General features: G+C 36.1%; 1 protein-coding gene across 4 annotated transcripts in view; it reads right to left on the bottom strand.

Moving 5' to 3' along the window:
* The window catches only part of CSMD3 (CUB and Sushi multiple domains 3), a 1,195,693-nt gene that overhangs the window by 427,576 nt on the left and 752,149 nt on the right, over positions 1-15,968 (bottom strand). For all 4 annotated transcript variants that reach the window (XM_004431279.3, XM_087447535.1, XM_004431280.3 and 1 more), the window contains 2 exons: positions 13,166-13,492; positions 9,928-10,122 (listed from right to left, as the gene is read on the bottom strand). In XM_004431279.3, the coding sequence (XP_004431336.2) occupies positions 9,928-10,122; positions 13,166-13,492 (522 nt within the window). The remainder of the gene's footprint in view (positions 1-9,927; positions 10,123-13,165; positions 13,493-15,968) is intronic.

Below are 15,968 nucleotides of genomic sequence, written 5' to 3'. Positions count from 1 at the left end.
AACTGCTCCCTCAAAAGAACTCCCCACAAAGAGAATGTAATATCTGTGAATGAGACAGGTTTCCTTTCCTTTTGAGGCTAATTGAGATTCAAGAGAAAACCCCTTATCCTCAAAGGGAAAGTTCATCAGGCATGCAAGTCCAGTCTTGCCTCCCTGTTCTCTAGGGACTTCAGTCCCAACCTATTCACTCAAGGAATTCTCTCAGATATCCCATTAGGGAGTAGGAAGGAGCACAAGCCACAGTTATGCAGGGAGTTCTCTGCTGAGGGCAAGGAAGTTCTTGCTTGAGTGAGCATTTTACAGAACATTCTGAAATTGGTGGAACAAAACCAGAAATTGATTTCTTGTCTTTTTTTTCCTAATTATTACCTTCAAACATGCACTGCCATATCTCCCTCTCCTTAAAGAAATGGTGGACAGATCCTCTAACTTTCTCATCACTGTCAGTACATCCACCCAAGGCGCACCTTTGAGCAATGGCCAGAGAGATGGGGAGAAGGTGCTGATGGAGGATCAGCACTTGTTGATTCATTCCTCCATTTACTTCAGCGCTTGTAGTATAGAAGACGCTGTCTCCTCATTCTCATCTCGTTCCCTCCCTCTTCCTTTTAGTTCCTTTTTCCTGTGGTGTGTTAGGGCAAGGATGAGGCAGATGATGCTGTCATAGTCCTCTTCTGGCTTTTGCCGTTTCCCTCACTAACCCTGACTGGTCCCTGATGCCTTCCATTTGTTAGAGATGGAAAATGTTTGTTCTCTGTGAGGAGACTAAATGAGATCTTGGGAAAGGCCAAGAGTTGGGGAGGGGTGGCTTCTTACTGCATAATTCCCTGATATAGGAAAAGCTCAACTTTTTCCAGTCATCTCTCTGCTCCCACCCCTGGCAGTATACCCTATGGTCTCTGGTTGTTGGGCTTCCTTCACCTGATGGCCAAGCCCAGGTACCTTCTTTGGTCTTCAATTGATGCATAGGAAACTCACATCATTGATTTGACAAATTGTTTGAACTAGACAGCTTTCCCTCTCTTCAATCTGCCAGCTTTTGCCAATTTTCTTTCTCTTGTTCAATTGGTATAGAAGGCAGATCAGCAGTATACTGTATTATCAGATATCCACCTGGGGATTCTAGTTCCTCTTTCTCACAGGCCACTCCATTCTCTAGGAGGGATTCTTTTAGACCCCTTCCCTTCAGCTTGGCTTGAAGAGAAGGAGATTGACATCCTCCTTCCTGTAGGGAGATAAATGAAAAGCTGAACAACTTTTGACTTCAATAGTTACAGGTAGATAAATGATAGATAGATAGACAGAAAGATGTCTTGATCTCCCTTACTTTCCTTTTGTTGCTTATATAAATTGGGAGTGAGATAGCTGAGGTTAAGATTGAGAGAGATAAATCAGTTAGAACCCACTTAATAAGGAGAGAGATGAGTCAGTTAGAACCCACTTAATAAGCCATGTAGGGGGTATTTGGACCTCAATTTTTTATGGAGGGAGATACTGAAGCTTTTTTCTCCTTAGCTTGGGGTCTAAGTTGCCAATTCCAAAGCAACATGGAAAGCTGCCTCTATACCTTGTTAGTCAGGCATTTTGCTTCTATTGTTTTCTTGTCTTGGAGGCTACAATGATATCAATATCCAAAATTATTATGAGTCTCCACAAGGAAGGGGCAACTTTTCTTTCAGTTAGTCTTAAGTCAGCATCTTGATTAAGTCAAGAGCTTTGAGCCAATAGCATTCATCTGACTCTTCCAACGTATTTCATTAAATGTAATCCTCTTTATCTATAAAGCAGTCCAGTGAATGTATTACATCCTAATTATATTCAAGAACATGGCCATGTAATCCAGAAGGCCAATATTCCATTTCCATTTTTCTTGAGAGGATTTCTTTAGATCAAAGAGGGCATTGCTAGCTACAGTGCAGAGGGCATGGGAGACAAAGAGCCAAGTAAAAAGGAGGAGAGAAGCAGATAGTATACATGCATCAGAGCCTTCTGAGTCCCAGAGGAGAAATGACTATGAAGAAACTAATCTGTGGGCACAGGTGACCTAAACAATAAACCATTTCTACAGAATTGAATAGGAGCAAGGGCAGAAGCAGTGAGACCAGTTAGGAGGCTATTGTAGTAATCAAGGCCAGAGATGATTGTTGCTGGGAGCAGGATGTCAGCAGTGGAGGAAGTAAGAAGCAGATGGTTTTTGAATATATTTCAAAGGTAGAGCTAACAGATTTTTTTCTGATGGATTGTGTATGATTGATAAAAACAAAGGAGTAAGAAATTATTCCAAGAGTTTTGGCCTGAATTACTGGAAAAATGGAGTGCTATTATTAACGATGATGGAGAAGGTCTGTGACAGTAGCAGGTTTGGAGTGATAGGGGGTGAGCAGATCGGATCAGCTTTGGACAGGTGAAGTTTGAGATGCCTATTAAACATCTAAGTGGAGATGTTGAGTAGGAAGTTGAATATATGAGTCTGGACTTCAGGGCAGAGAACTAGGCTGGAGATGTAAATTTGAGAGACATCAGCACATAGATGTATTTAAAGTTGGAGACTGGATGAAAATTACCAAGAGAGTGACTGAAAATAGAGAGGAGAAAATATCCAAGACCTAGCTCTGGAACACATACAAACAGAGATGAAGAGAAACCAGAAAGGGAGACTAAAATGAGCCTGAGTAGTATATTTAATAAATTGAAATTTAATAAAGTATACAATTTTTAGACTTGTTTTACTTATTTTTCCATGAACAGTTAAATAATTTTATAACTTTAAACTACTAAGGAACATTTGATTTAAAAAAGTAAGTGGTATGCATTTCAGATTTTATAACAAATTAATGAATACATTTTAACCCAACTCTCATTTTTGGTGTGCAAATAAATCCTTCTCTCCTTTCAGTCTACACAGAATAGTTCAGTAGCATTTCTTTTTAAAAAAATGACATTCACCAATGAATAATAAATCCTCATACCCAGGAACAGTTTCCTCCTATGACTACAACAGAGATAGGAGAGTTAATTTATGTCCAACTGTCTTTCTTTTTTTTTTTTAAAGACAGCAGGGCAGGGAGTCCCTAATTTTTTTTTTTTAATTTTGTTTATTTATTTTTTCCCCCAAAGCCCCAGTAGATAGCTGTATGTCATAGTTGCACATCCTTCTAGTTGCTGTATGTGGGATGCGGCCTCAGCATGGCCAGAGAAGCAGTGTGTCGGTGCACACCCGGGATCCAAACCCGGGCCGCCAACAGCGGAGCGCACACACTTAACCGCTAAGCCACAGGGCTGGCCCATGTCTTTCTTTTTAAAACAGAAAACTCTAGATGACTTTGCATTCATTGCTTGGCACCTAGGAAGAAAATTTTCTTGTTTTATTCTAAGTCTCATGGCATGGTATCTATTTCAAGTTCTTTTGGGATTCGTTGACTGCTTTATTAGTGGCAAATACAGAAGCAGGCACTTATAAAGTAGAAATGCAACTCAGAGAGTAACTTGAAAGAGATGTCAAAAACTTGATCTCTCTCTTCTTCTTTTTTTTTTTCCAAACCAATGCATAATTTCTTATAATGAGGTGCAGAATTGTATTTACCAAGCTTCCAAGGAGACAGAATCTCAACTGAAAACTACTAGAATGGGATTAGAGAGATTAGAACTAATCCTTCTTGGAGGCAGAGTACAGTAGAGTCAGTAGGTCTTGTACTGCTTCACCTGAGGCTTAAGCTTGGAGGGGAGGGGCTGAATACATGTGAGCAAGGGCATGGGGCTGAGAAAAGGAAAATAGGAAGGGAGAGAACAGCTTAGCAATGACAGGACTGTGTGTGTAAGCATGAGAAAAATGATGATGATGAGGGGGATTTTTCCATGTAACAGCCACCTTGAATGGAAGATGGAGGAAGAGACGGCATAGGAAGATATTTGAAAGCTTTCTGTGGACTGCACTGTATAAAATTTTGCATCCCAGCTCTTGAAGAAAAACAAAGTAAAAGTATCTATTATTTATTAATGCTTCTTGAAGTACTTTGGTATAGTTTCTGAGTCTGCCTGACTCAAATCATACTACACTAGTGGCTAAATTATTAGAAAAACTGTAGTGCCAAATGGTGAAAAAGAACCAGACATGAGCAGAATATCAATGCAAAGCCAAAAGAATATTGTAGAGACTACTCTGAGTTTGAAATGACAATAGAGGGAGAATGTGCAATTCAGGATAAGATGTTCCAGCTAGAGTCTAGGTGCTAGAAGACTGGATTTGAGCAGTTACACACGTTACACAAATTCACAAAAAAGAGGAACTCAAGAAATTTTTTCATAAAATATCTGGAAAATGGTTCTTGAGTAAGTCCAAAGGACTCTCAATTTCTTGAGACATTGGGATGCCTTATCAAAAGGGACACAGGTTGGCTGGGGCTGACCCGATGGTGTAGTGGTTGAGCTCGTGGGCTCCACTTCGGCGGCCCAGAGTTTGCAGGTTCAGATCCTGGGTGTGGACCTACATACTGCTTGTCAAGCCTTGCTGTGGCAGTGTCCCATATGCAAAATGGAGGAAGATTGGCACAAATATTAGCTCAGGGACAATCTTCCTCAAGCAAAAAGAGGAGGATTGGCAATAGATGTTAGCTCAGGACCAATCTTCCTCACCAAAAAAAAAAAAAAAAAAGGTGGGGGGAGACAGGTTGGTATACGGCTTCTGACATGCTCATTGGCCTAGCATACTCCCCAAGGGATTGGTTGCTGCTGTTGGATTTCCAATTAAAGTGACTTTAGTAACCACTAACTCAAGCCATTTTACTCTTGAAAAATGTTCTTTTCTAATGTGCATGGAGGGACTGTATGGGCTAATGGGAACACTGTTGTCAGTTGTCAATAATATCATTCTAGTATTATTTATTATTGTTGTTGTTAAACAGAGAAATGTTTATCTGCAACTATGTCTCTATAAAAGTGAGAAATCAACACTCTTCCTAGGAAGGTAGGCTGTTTTATTCAGCCCATCTAATTCATTTCTGTTACTGCCTTGCTCCTGTAAGCATTTGAGGTTATGACTCCTGATCTACAGCATTGGGCATTAGATGCTATTTGTGGACTCAGATTCATCAAAACCTCTATCTAACAGCAGTCAGCCTCACTACACTGGAGGACATAAATATCTAGATGAATTTGAGCTGAGGGCAAATGTTGGAATGACATGTTCTGGATCTGTGGTAAATTCATAGGAATAGTTAAAGGCAAGACACCCTCCAAGAAAAGGTATGAAGAGATGAGAGGATCAGAAGCACTGTTCATGGCAGAGCGGACTTATAGCCAATTTACCAAATAACCCTCAATCCCCACTACAAAGGGTCTCATGAATCTGGTGAAGCAAATCAAAGCTGACAAAAATGAGTCAATGCTGGCTGTACTTAAGAAAGAAGGCCACAGACAAAACAGACTTTAAATTAAGATGGTAAAAAGAGACAATGAAGAAAGAAGGCCAAATATGATGCTCAGATTATCTGAGGTATGAACAACAAGGCAGGTATGTCTCAGCCCTTTGGAGGGCCCTCAGGCAGAATATAGGTGGGTAGAGACCAGCGGTTTCCCAAAGCTCAATAAGTAAACTTCTCTGACTGGCTCAGATATTATACTTTAAAATTTGCCTTCTATATAGCTGTACTAGTCACAAGAAAAATTCCGGTACCTAAAAATCCTCTGGAATTTTATAGGGTGAGAAAAAGATTCCAGGATTTGAGGATCAGGGATGGCTCTAGTTTACATTACTTGGTGAAGTACAGGAAATATAGTTGCCCACAATTGCCTTGAGAAAAATAAAATAAAAGCACCATCTTACCCATATCTCAGGAGTTACAGACACACACACAGGTGAAGAGAGAAACAAATCCAAATACAGTTATGGCGCACCCCGTTCTCCCCCTTTCCAAATTTCCTAGCACCTAGGCTGGTAGAAGGAACATGTAAGGATATGGTCTGGGTGAGCCTGGCAAAGCCCTTAGAGTCCTCTCAAAAGAATTTTGATCATATTATGAGAAAGAAAAAGGGGGTGGAAAGAAGGAATTCCAAAGAGGAAGATTCTCATGATAAAACTGCATTTCCTGAGGGCTGAATTTAGTGAGGAGGCTCATAGGTGCCCAACAGGGGACTTGGGCTGTGTGGAACGGGAAAGTAAATGAATGTGAGGGCAGCGGGGTCATGAGGGGACTACAGGGCAAGAGATGGAGAGTGTTTATGCAGCTGCTATGAGGGGGAAACTTTGGTGGAGAAAGAGAAAAAAGAGCATTTTTAGAAAGCTTTCTAAGTGGCACATGATAAAAATCCCTGTCAGCCCATTAAAGGAGACCTATGAGACCCATCTACACTACTCTTCACAGCTTTAGGATGTATCTTTGAAGGAGACACCATGCAGAGACTGGCCCTAGATAGAGCCAGTTATATTCAGGCTACAGTCTAAGTGTGGGTGAAGGAGTCACTGATTGTCACTAAACTGAGTTAGGCTGACGGTAGAATTCAAAGTGAATGATTTCAATGCCGATTACAGTCATTAATGTATTTTGCTTTCCCTTAGCAAAACTGAATGATCACAAGACTTTAAGAAGCATCTAATCTTTCTTCCTCATGAGGAAATTTGATCAACCCATTCTAGAGAAAGAGGTTCAAATTTTCACAAAGACAGCCTAAATCTATCCTTAGTTAATGCATCAGTGCTGAACTTCAGGTCAGTGAATGAAATGCATAACCCAATTCTGTTCAACAATTGTATTTAAGCTATCTGAAATGAATCTAAGTTCAGCTGTGGGATCATAGAACTGTAACACATTATGATCTCATTTCTCCTTTTTGGTCTGAACAATCCTTATTCAAAGGACCATGGCAGATAAAAAGTTTCCTTTCATTTTTCTCAAAGATTTTCCATAGTTTTAGGGTTGAAGACTGGTTAACATGGGTGGATCACTAGTTTGCCTATATGCCTAAACTTCTAGACAATTGTGGTAGAGAGGAGTTGTGGGGAGAAGGCAACCTTTAAGTGGGTTGAAGCCCTGGGTTTTCTTATCAAAACATTTTATACTGACTTCCCCTGTTCTATAAATTCTGATTAAAACAAATAACTTTCTACTTTCTAATTTTAACATACAGCAATCCATACACATAAGCAACTTTTAACAAAGTATTTGATTTTGGAATGTTTTGTGGGAAGAGAATAAAATATAAGTAGAAAGTTATTTGTACTAACTAGGACATATAACCATGTACTTATTTCATCTATATAAAATGTTTAATATGATAATAAAAAAGTTTTAGATAAAATATTAAGCATATACTGGAGGCTGTGATAGTGTCCTAAAAGATAAATAGTAATAAATAATAAACAGAACTTTTCTGTCAAAATATGGAAGGTCTAAAGAACAAAGAACATAAGCAGAGAAGGCTCCCAAACACAGTTCTTTGCGTAAATGGGAGTGGCTGTGTGGCAGCTTGGGGAATGGTGGAGGGAGGGAGATGATTAAAAAAAAAAAATAAGGAGCTCAGGAAAACAAAAAAATTAGATTTCCTCAGCTAGTCTCAGGCTTTTGTTGTTAGTACCCAAGTAGAACTGAGGCAAAAACTAAAGGAAATCTTTATCAACCTTAATTAGAGTCTAAGAAATGAAACCCACCAGAGTTAGTTATATGGCAGTTGGCAGTAGTTTACTTTATTGGATGGAAACTGGCTCAAGACATGGCCTGGGCTACGGCAGGTAACCTGGCAAGCACCATGGTAAGATTGCTTCCAGCCCACTCTGACTCTGCCTTCCCTGGATTCAACCTTATACTTGGCGATGTTCCCACCCTGGTGTTGGATCCAGAAATTGGCACACGAGCCAACTGCATGTAACTTCACTCATAGATACAGAAATAACTTCATAAAGTTCTCTTTAGGATGTCTAGAGGGCCTCTTGGCCTGGGCCAAATTAGAGTTCTAGATTTTTTTTTTTACTTATTTTTAAAAGTAATGCCATTCATTTTTCACAATGAAAAATCTCACTGAAATTGTTCTCTCTAAGCAGCAATTCATAAAATGATTTGTTGATGTCAACCTCATTATTTTTACCTCCCCATGCAGCTAGGCACCAAGCAGCTCCTAAACCAACACCAAATTAGGCACGTGAGGATCCAAAGAGATTCAACAATTACCTAGAGGTGGTCTCTGTGTCTGTCCACTGGAGCTGTAAACAACTCCCAGCGCAGAGGAGGGAGGAGCTCAGATCGTATTACCTCTGAGCTCAAGTGGCTTCCCATTGGCCACAGGATAATTTTGAATCTGCTTAGCATCGTTTACAAAGCATGTCATGCTCTGGACCCCACTGGTTATTCATCAAACCCTGTCCCTCTATCCTCTGCTCCAAACACACTGAACCAGTGCCATTCCTTCTACCTGAAACAAACTTTTCTCTCATCTCCTACTTTTCCTTCAAATACTGAGCTAGCTTTCCTGACTGATTCCCCAAGTCTGAGTCAGGAACTATGGTTAAAAGAATGAATGAGCTCAGGGGCAAAGTATGATAGAAAAAATTGATCACTGCTTTCCTTTTTTCTCTTTTTATTTCAGTCTTTTATTGTGCAACTCCATTATATTTTTTGAACATAATAGCATAGTTATAACCATTGCCAGGCTAGCCCTTACTAAGCCCATAACATTTGAGGTTTGAAAAAGAACAAGTGAAGTCCTCTAGTTTGACCCCCTGATATTACAATGAGAAAGCAATTAGAAGAGGAAGGAGGTGCTAAGTGAATGGTCTAATAGGAAAACATAATCGCATGGTCTGGATTGCTTCATCATGAGACATTATGAAAACGTTCAATTCAATGAAACTCAACATTTATAAGTAATGGCTGTAATTAGTAATTAAGTCTGTAATACTTTTGAAAAGTATACATTAAGTGTCCTCAACTTATCAGCTAGAAATTTAGAAAACAAAGCTTCTATTGTCAGTTTAGGCACAGGTAAGAGAAAAATTGGGAAAGCAAGAACAAGAAGAAACTATTTAAAAATGTTCACCTCATCATTACATGGTGATCTATTAAAGGGTGTTTCATGGTTCCAGTTCATCTATTTCTTAGTAACAGTTCTTTTATTATTTTTTAATAAAATAGATATGTAACCTTAGGTACTAGAATGAAAGAATAAAAGTAGAATTCAGAAGGTTAATTCCTGACTGTGGTAATTCTAATAGAGCCCCACCCCCACCCCCGCCCGCAACCAACACACACACATTCCTATAGATTCTAAATTGATACACTATATACTTGATATATTTTATTTTTAAGAATGATCATCTTTCCTTCTTACCAATACAGTTTTGTGACTTTATGTGACTGTATATATTTAAAAATATATACTTCCAAACACTGTATATATATTACACACATATATTTGTCCTGAACATTCTTGACTACATTTTATTGGGCAAATCAAAATTGAAAAAAATTGCTTAGCAAATTATGCCTACAAAAATTATACATTTTAAATAATGGCAGCTTCAGCACAAATTTAATTACTGTAATTGATAACAGTTAACACACTTTTGAAAATTAAATAAGTTTATACTATGAATTGTTAAAATACCAAGAAAAATATCAATGAAACCATAGAGTGTACTAAACTATAACTATGAAGTATCCAAAAGAGAATTTGCATGTGCAACCAATATTTACCATTTATTAATGTGTCTCTTTTAACAAGAGCTCTTTTTAAAGTGAGCTTCTAAAAGATTTCTAAAAATTATTTTAAAGTGAAAAATTAAAAGTGTAATTGTTATCTATACATGTCTAATGTATAATGCTAAATAATATTTTAAGATAAAGATTGCAACAGTTCTGGTAAAACAATGCATTTCCCGTTATGGCTTCCAGTGCATAATGAAGATGGGGTTGTATTTTTCACTGACCCCATCACACTTACCTCCACATCTTGGAATTGGCCCACTCCACATTACTTTTCCATCCATAAGAATACACGTAATTGTTTCTGTTCCCTGGGTTTTAATAAATCCTTCTTCACAAATAACTGAAATCGAACTTCCTAATTGAAAGTTGTCCCCAAACCGCCGTGCATTGATTGGTATTCCAGGATCAGGACATTCATTATGTCCAAATGCTTGAGAACAGCAAACAAACAAAAACACACAAACAAGCAGTATGAGAGAGATCCTTGTGTATTTGGGGTGAGAAAAAGTGATTTTTAAAAAGGCTCTAGAAAAGTCTGTTTAAAAAATAAAAAAAACTCAGAGGCTCTCCTCTGACCATACCTGTTTGTCTGTGATGTATAACAGATGTGACTATTTTAAAATATGAATTATACTGTAAGACTACAAAATTTCAAAACAGAATTGTTTCGCTTATTTCTGGAGATCATTAGGCTTAGTCTATGTAAAAATTTCCAGAATTCCAACATTGGAATAGAATTCCAATTAATATGAATACAAAGCAGGTTGACTATATCCCATTGCAAACTTTTCTTGTGATTCACTGTTTGGAATGCAGAGATAGTCTCATTGTGAGAATTAAAGTGAAATATTTCAATCTAGTATGAAAGTCTTACAATTTCTTTATAATTTTCAGTATGTCCTCTACTTTCTGTTGTCTAGGAAAAGGGAAGAGAGCTAATGCTTTTGCAATTCCTATGTTCTAGGCACTGTGATAGGAGCTTTAGAAATGTTATGGTCTCATTTAACATTTAGAACAGGCTGATGAGCAAAGTATGGCCATTTACTCTAAAGAGTAATGTGAGATTCAGAAAAAGTTAAGTAGCTTGCGTCAGGTCATAGAGACAGCATTGAAATGTATCCCCTGGTCTGGCTTTTAATTTTTTCTCAACAACATATTGTATCTTGGATTATTTGTTTCATGTCTCTCAAGAAAATGCAAGCTCTTCAGTTCAGGACCACTATCTAATTTTACCTTGTGTCTCCCACGGTGTATATTTAGCCCAGCCCCAGCAAGCAGCACAACTGAGGTGATAATGTGCTTACTTGAACTTCTCATAGATTATAGATTACATGAACTCTATCTCTTTATTCATTTGGATGACCAAATATACACTACGAATGTTTAAATTAGTATAATATAAATGGAAGAATGTTTCAAGTAGCAAAGTCTAAAAGTGTAAAACATTTTATGAGGTATTTACACTTTAATATTTTTATATTCATACTGCATAAGTACATGCAGTTGTTTTAAATTTTCTTGCTAATCATCACTTTGACATTGTTCATAAATTATATAATTTTATTATCCATTCTTGTCATTTTTAAGTTAAACATTATCTCATTAAATATTAAGGTAAATTCTAAAATATATAAAATATATTTTGTAGGTACACCTATTTCTAATCATTTTTTTCTGTTGTGATTTTAAAAACCTCAATTTTGATTAAGCCTAGTTGCTCCTATATATAATGCCTGAGAGCTATTTTTTCAGAAAAAAATAGAATTTCAATAGTAAGCATTAAATATAAAAATTTGCATATGATGGATTAAATTATTTACTAGAGAAACAAAACAAGGAATAAGGAGACATATTTCCATAATACCCTGAAGGTACCATAAACATTAAAGTTAAAAATATTATGCATTTAAGACAAAATAAAAATTGTAAATAGATAAGTACATATATGTATCTATTTTTATACATATACTTGAAATATTTTTAAAAAGACTTTCAGATAAAGCAACGATTTTATACAGCAAGTCTCTATGACACGTGTCAAAGCCAAATTAACTTTAATGATGCGCAATTATATGTTGACAACTTATTACTGACAGTATTCACTACTAGTGACTCTTTGAAAAGACAATAATTGCATTTTTTACTAATTGTCAAAGCTCAGCATTGAATGAGTTGGGGTGGGGGTGAGGGGTGTAATTCTTTTTGGAAGAGCAGGAAACTAAATCTTATGGTGACACGACACAAATATTAATTCGTCAAGTTGGACAATATCTGACAGTGTGTGGTAGCTTCAAGGAAAAACAGTAAAAATCACTAGTATTCTATGGCTTCAGGTAAAACATTTGCAAACAGAAGAATTAATATGTAAGTATATTAACCTACTAAGATATTTTCTCCTTTATGTGATTCATCTTTTTGCTATCTTTATACCATGTTTTTTCAGAAAAATAATATTCAACCTTTTGAAATACAAAAAATGAGTGATAGACAATAGCTAAGTAACCTCAAAGAAATCTCAAATCCAGAAGAACAAAAAACCACAATAATATAAGATGTCAAGATAATAGTTCAAAAGCCAACTAGACAATAAGAGCTAATGTTTATCAAGCATTTATTAGGTACCATATAGTCTATGCTAAATTATTTATATGCATCACCTAATTTACGCCCTACAGAAACTTATGAGGACACTGAGGCTCAGTTATTAAACTTAAACATGTAGCAAAGTTGCATAGTTTTACTTTAGAGCTGATATTCTTCATCACTAAGGTATTTTTCCCCCATGGTAGCTTTCCTAAGTCAGGTTAGGGGTCTACTGCCCCTAAATTAATGATTTCCTTCTTCGTGATGCTTCTGTAGCCTTGTGAATTTTGTCTTAGGAATTATAATGCTGTACTGTCATTATTTGTTTAAAGTCCTCTATTGGTTTATGAATATCTTGTATACCAATAATGAAGCAAAGTGTGTGATGTATTGTAGGTTTGAGCTTATGCTTATAAGATTTAATGGAATAAGCTAATATATTGGCCAATATAATAATATTTGAAACATTTCCTTACTATCAGGCCTCTCAAAAACAAAGAGAAATGACACAATAGGGAGTAAAATATGGTTGGAAATCCAGGGCTAAATGACATCCCTGGCACAATTATGTACAGTCATGTATTGCTTAACAACAGGGACATGTTCCGAGAAATGCGTCCTTAGGTGATTTCATCGTTGTGCGAACATCATAGAGTGTGCTTACACAAACCTAGATGGTATTGCCTACTGCCCACCTAGGCTATATGTACTAATCTCATGGGATCATCTTTGTACATGCAGTCTGTTGTGGATCGAAATATCATTATGCAGTGCATGACTGTGTATGACTTGTTTAAGTTTCCTTATCTGTGGAACAAGAAAGCTGGTTTGTATGGTTCCTTTCTAGCTCTACTTTGTAGAAATATGTTATATGGAAAAAATATACTTACTGTTATAAGTAATGTTAAAGCCACGTCCTGACATTGAGTGGTCAGCTTGAAATTCCAATCGCAGTATGTGACTATTACTAGTAAGATGAGAAGGCACCTCAGCCCCAGTAAAGGTTCCAAGAATTGGGGAGTCTGGAGAGTCACCATCTTTAACAGCAAGGAAGTCAAACTGGGATTCGAGATCAAAGTCATTAAAGGAAAGGTGTATCCGACTCCCTGGATCAGAGATTATTGTCCAGATGCAGTTTAAATTATTTCCATACCCTTCTGGGTAATCAGGAGAAAGGACTGTTCCCATTGGTGCAGTAAAGTTAGAGAGGCAAGGAACTGTTAAAGTAAGAAGATTATAAAATAGAATAAATGTTCAAAAGTAATATTTTACCATATCCTACAATTATGATAATCAATTAGCAGTTTAAAAAAATAACATTAAACAATGTAAATTATCTTATAAAACACACAAAAAAATGTTACCATTTTCACCTATTAGAAAAGGCAACTGATACTCTGGATGATTGTATGCTTAAATATGCACACAAATATGCATATATATAAAAATATAATTGGAGTTAATAACAGCAATTTATTTTGACATTTATTATGTTTGTGTTAGAGCGCTGTGCAAAGTTTTCGTTTCTGTGCTTAAAAAAGTATATTGGAGAAATATTTAGAGATTTCCATAGAAAGTAATAACATAAAATGACTGAAGAAAAAAAAATACTATGTGGATATTAACAGAACTGGGATGATGTAGTCCAGAGAAAACTTGGAATGAGGGTGGTGACAAGGTGAGCTTCATTCCTACCAAAGCCATGGGATACTGATAGTTTATAAAACAGAAAAGGAGATGAATTAACTTTTATAATAGCCATCACTAGTGGCTAACACTGGAAAAACAACTAAACTCTCACACCACACTAAAATGAAGTCTTCCCCCCACCCACCAGTTTTCTTTTTTTTAACTTTTCAAAACATCTGACTTAAAAGTTCACATAAAACATTTAGAAAGCTGAAGAAAGATAAACAGAAAAGTAAACTATCATGCAGAGGAAATCATAGTTAAAATAATGATACATTTTCTTCTAGTGATTTTTATTACATATTTTTAACAAAATTGAATTCATACGATTTTGCACCAAATTTTATTTACAAAAGGTATGAACTTTAAGCCTCAAAATATTTTGCTAAATTTCTGCCTAGAAAAATCATATTAATTTATACTGAAATATAATAGAAATACATTAACGAGTACAACATCCCTACTAGCATAAAGTATTGTGATTATTTTGCCATTCTTATTAGATAAGAAAATGACATCTCATTATATTAACTTGCACTTTGCTTACTAGTGAAGTTGAAGATTTCTCATATGTTTCTTAGATGTTTATATTTTCTCTATTTTTGGAATTATCTGCCCAAGAACTCTGATCATTTAAGATTATCAATGCTTAGTTTATAATATTCATACGATATTACAATTCATACAATATTCATACATTATTTTGTTAATAATATTTTAGTATAAATACTTTTGTTTTCATTTGAGCGTTAAAAATTATAATCTCTTTTGCATTTTTTACACTGCTTTTAAGTTTAGATCTTTTATTAACATTCAGAGAGATATATATATCTCTCTATATACAGAAATATAAAGAAAAAGAGAGCCGGCTCAGTGGTGTAGTGGTTAAATTCGAGAGTTCTGCTTTGGCAGCCATGGGTTCACCAGTTCAGATCCTGGGCCCAGACATACTCACAGCTCATCAAGCCATGCTGAGGTGGCTCCCCACATAGAGGAGCTACAACTCTATAGCTATGATACATAACTATGTGCTGGGGCTTTGGGGAGAAAAAATCAAAAAGAGCAAGATTGGCAACCGATGTTAGCACAGGGCCAATCTTCCCCCCAAAAATAAATAAATAAATAAAAAGAAAGAAAAAGATCAGATAATCTACATATATATGGAGAATATGTAAAAGAATGATGGAATTATGTATATAATTATATGTTAATTATATATGTAAATTATGTATAATTATAATATACATATATAATTATATATAATTTTTATTCTTTTTTATGTGTAATTTCTAACTTAATTTTTTTTTTTCTGTATGGAATGATGTTAGGAGTTAAAAGCAGGGCTTCGAAACTGATAGCCATTATTGGTCTGAATTCAGACTACAAATTGTTTTTTTTCTTATGCCCCCTACAAAAAATTTGAAATCACATTCTAAAATCATCATATTTCACATTTGAGGGGAAAAAAACCTGGAGTTCTAGCTTGTCTTGAAAAGTCAATGCCTTCTAGCTTCCTATCACTTCCATAATGGGTACACACATACTTTATCCTGTTCCTTCTTCACGCTTGTACCTGCCTGCATCCTGAAATCATTGGATTCTATAATTCTTGACCTAGATTAAGGGTAAGCAAACATTTTCTGTAAAGGGAGGATAGTAAATGCTTTGGCTTTACAAGCCACATGGTCTCTTTTGCAACTAATTACTTGGCCATTGTAGGAGGAAAGCAGCCATGGACAATAGGTAAATTAAAGTACATGGTTACGTTCCAATAAAACTTTATTTACAAGACTAGGTTTCAGGCTAGATTTTACCCACAGAATTTAGTTTGCCAATCTCTAATTGAAATGATCCCCACCTGGGGCAAGGGCTGACCCAAATCTACCATGCTAATTTCCCTTATCAGCTAGATAGGTAGATGTTTATATAACACTCTAAACCCTTAATTATATTAGATACAGTTTTTGTTTGTTTGTTTTTGGTGAGGAAGATTAGCCCTGAGCT

Source organism: Ceratotherium simum, chromosome 23 (genome assembly GCF_057802395.1).
Source record: "Ceratotherium simum simum isolate JZ-2026a chromosome 23, ASM5780239v1, whole genome shotgun sequence".
NCBI classification, from domain to species: Eukaryota; Metazoa; Chordata; class Mammalia; order Perissodactyla; family Rhinocerotidae; genus Ceratotherium; species Ceratotherium simum.
Note: the sequence above shows the minus strand (reverse complement) of the source record. Positions and strands in the feature narration are given on the sequence as shown.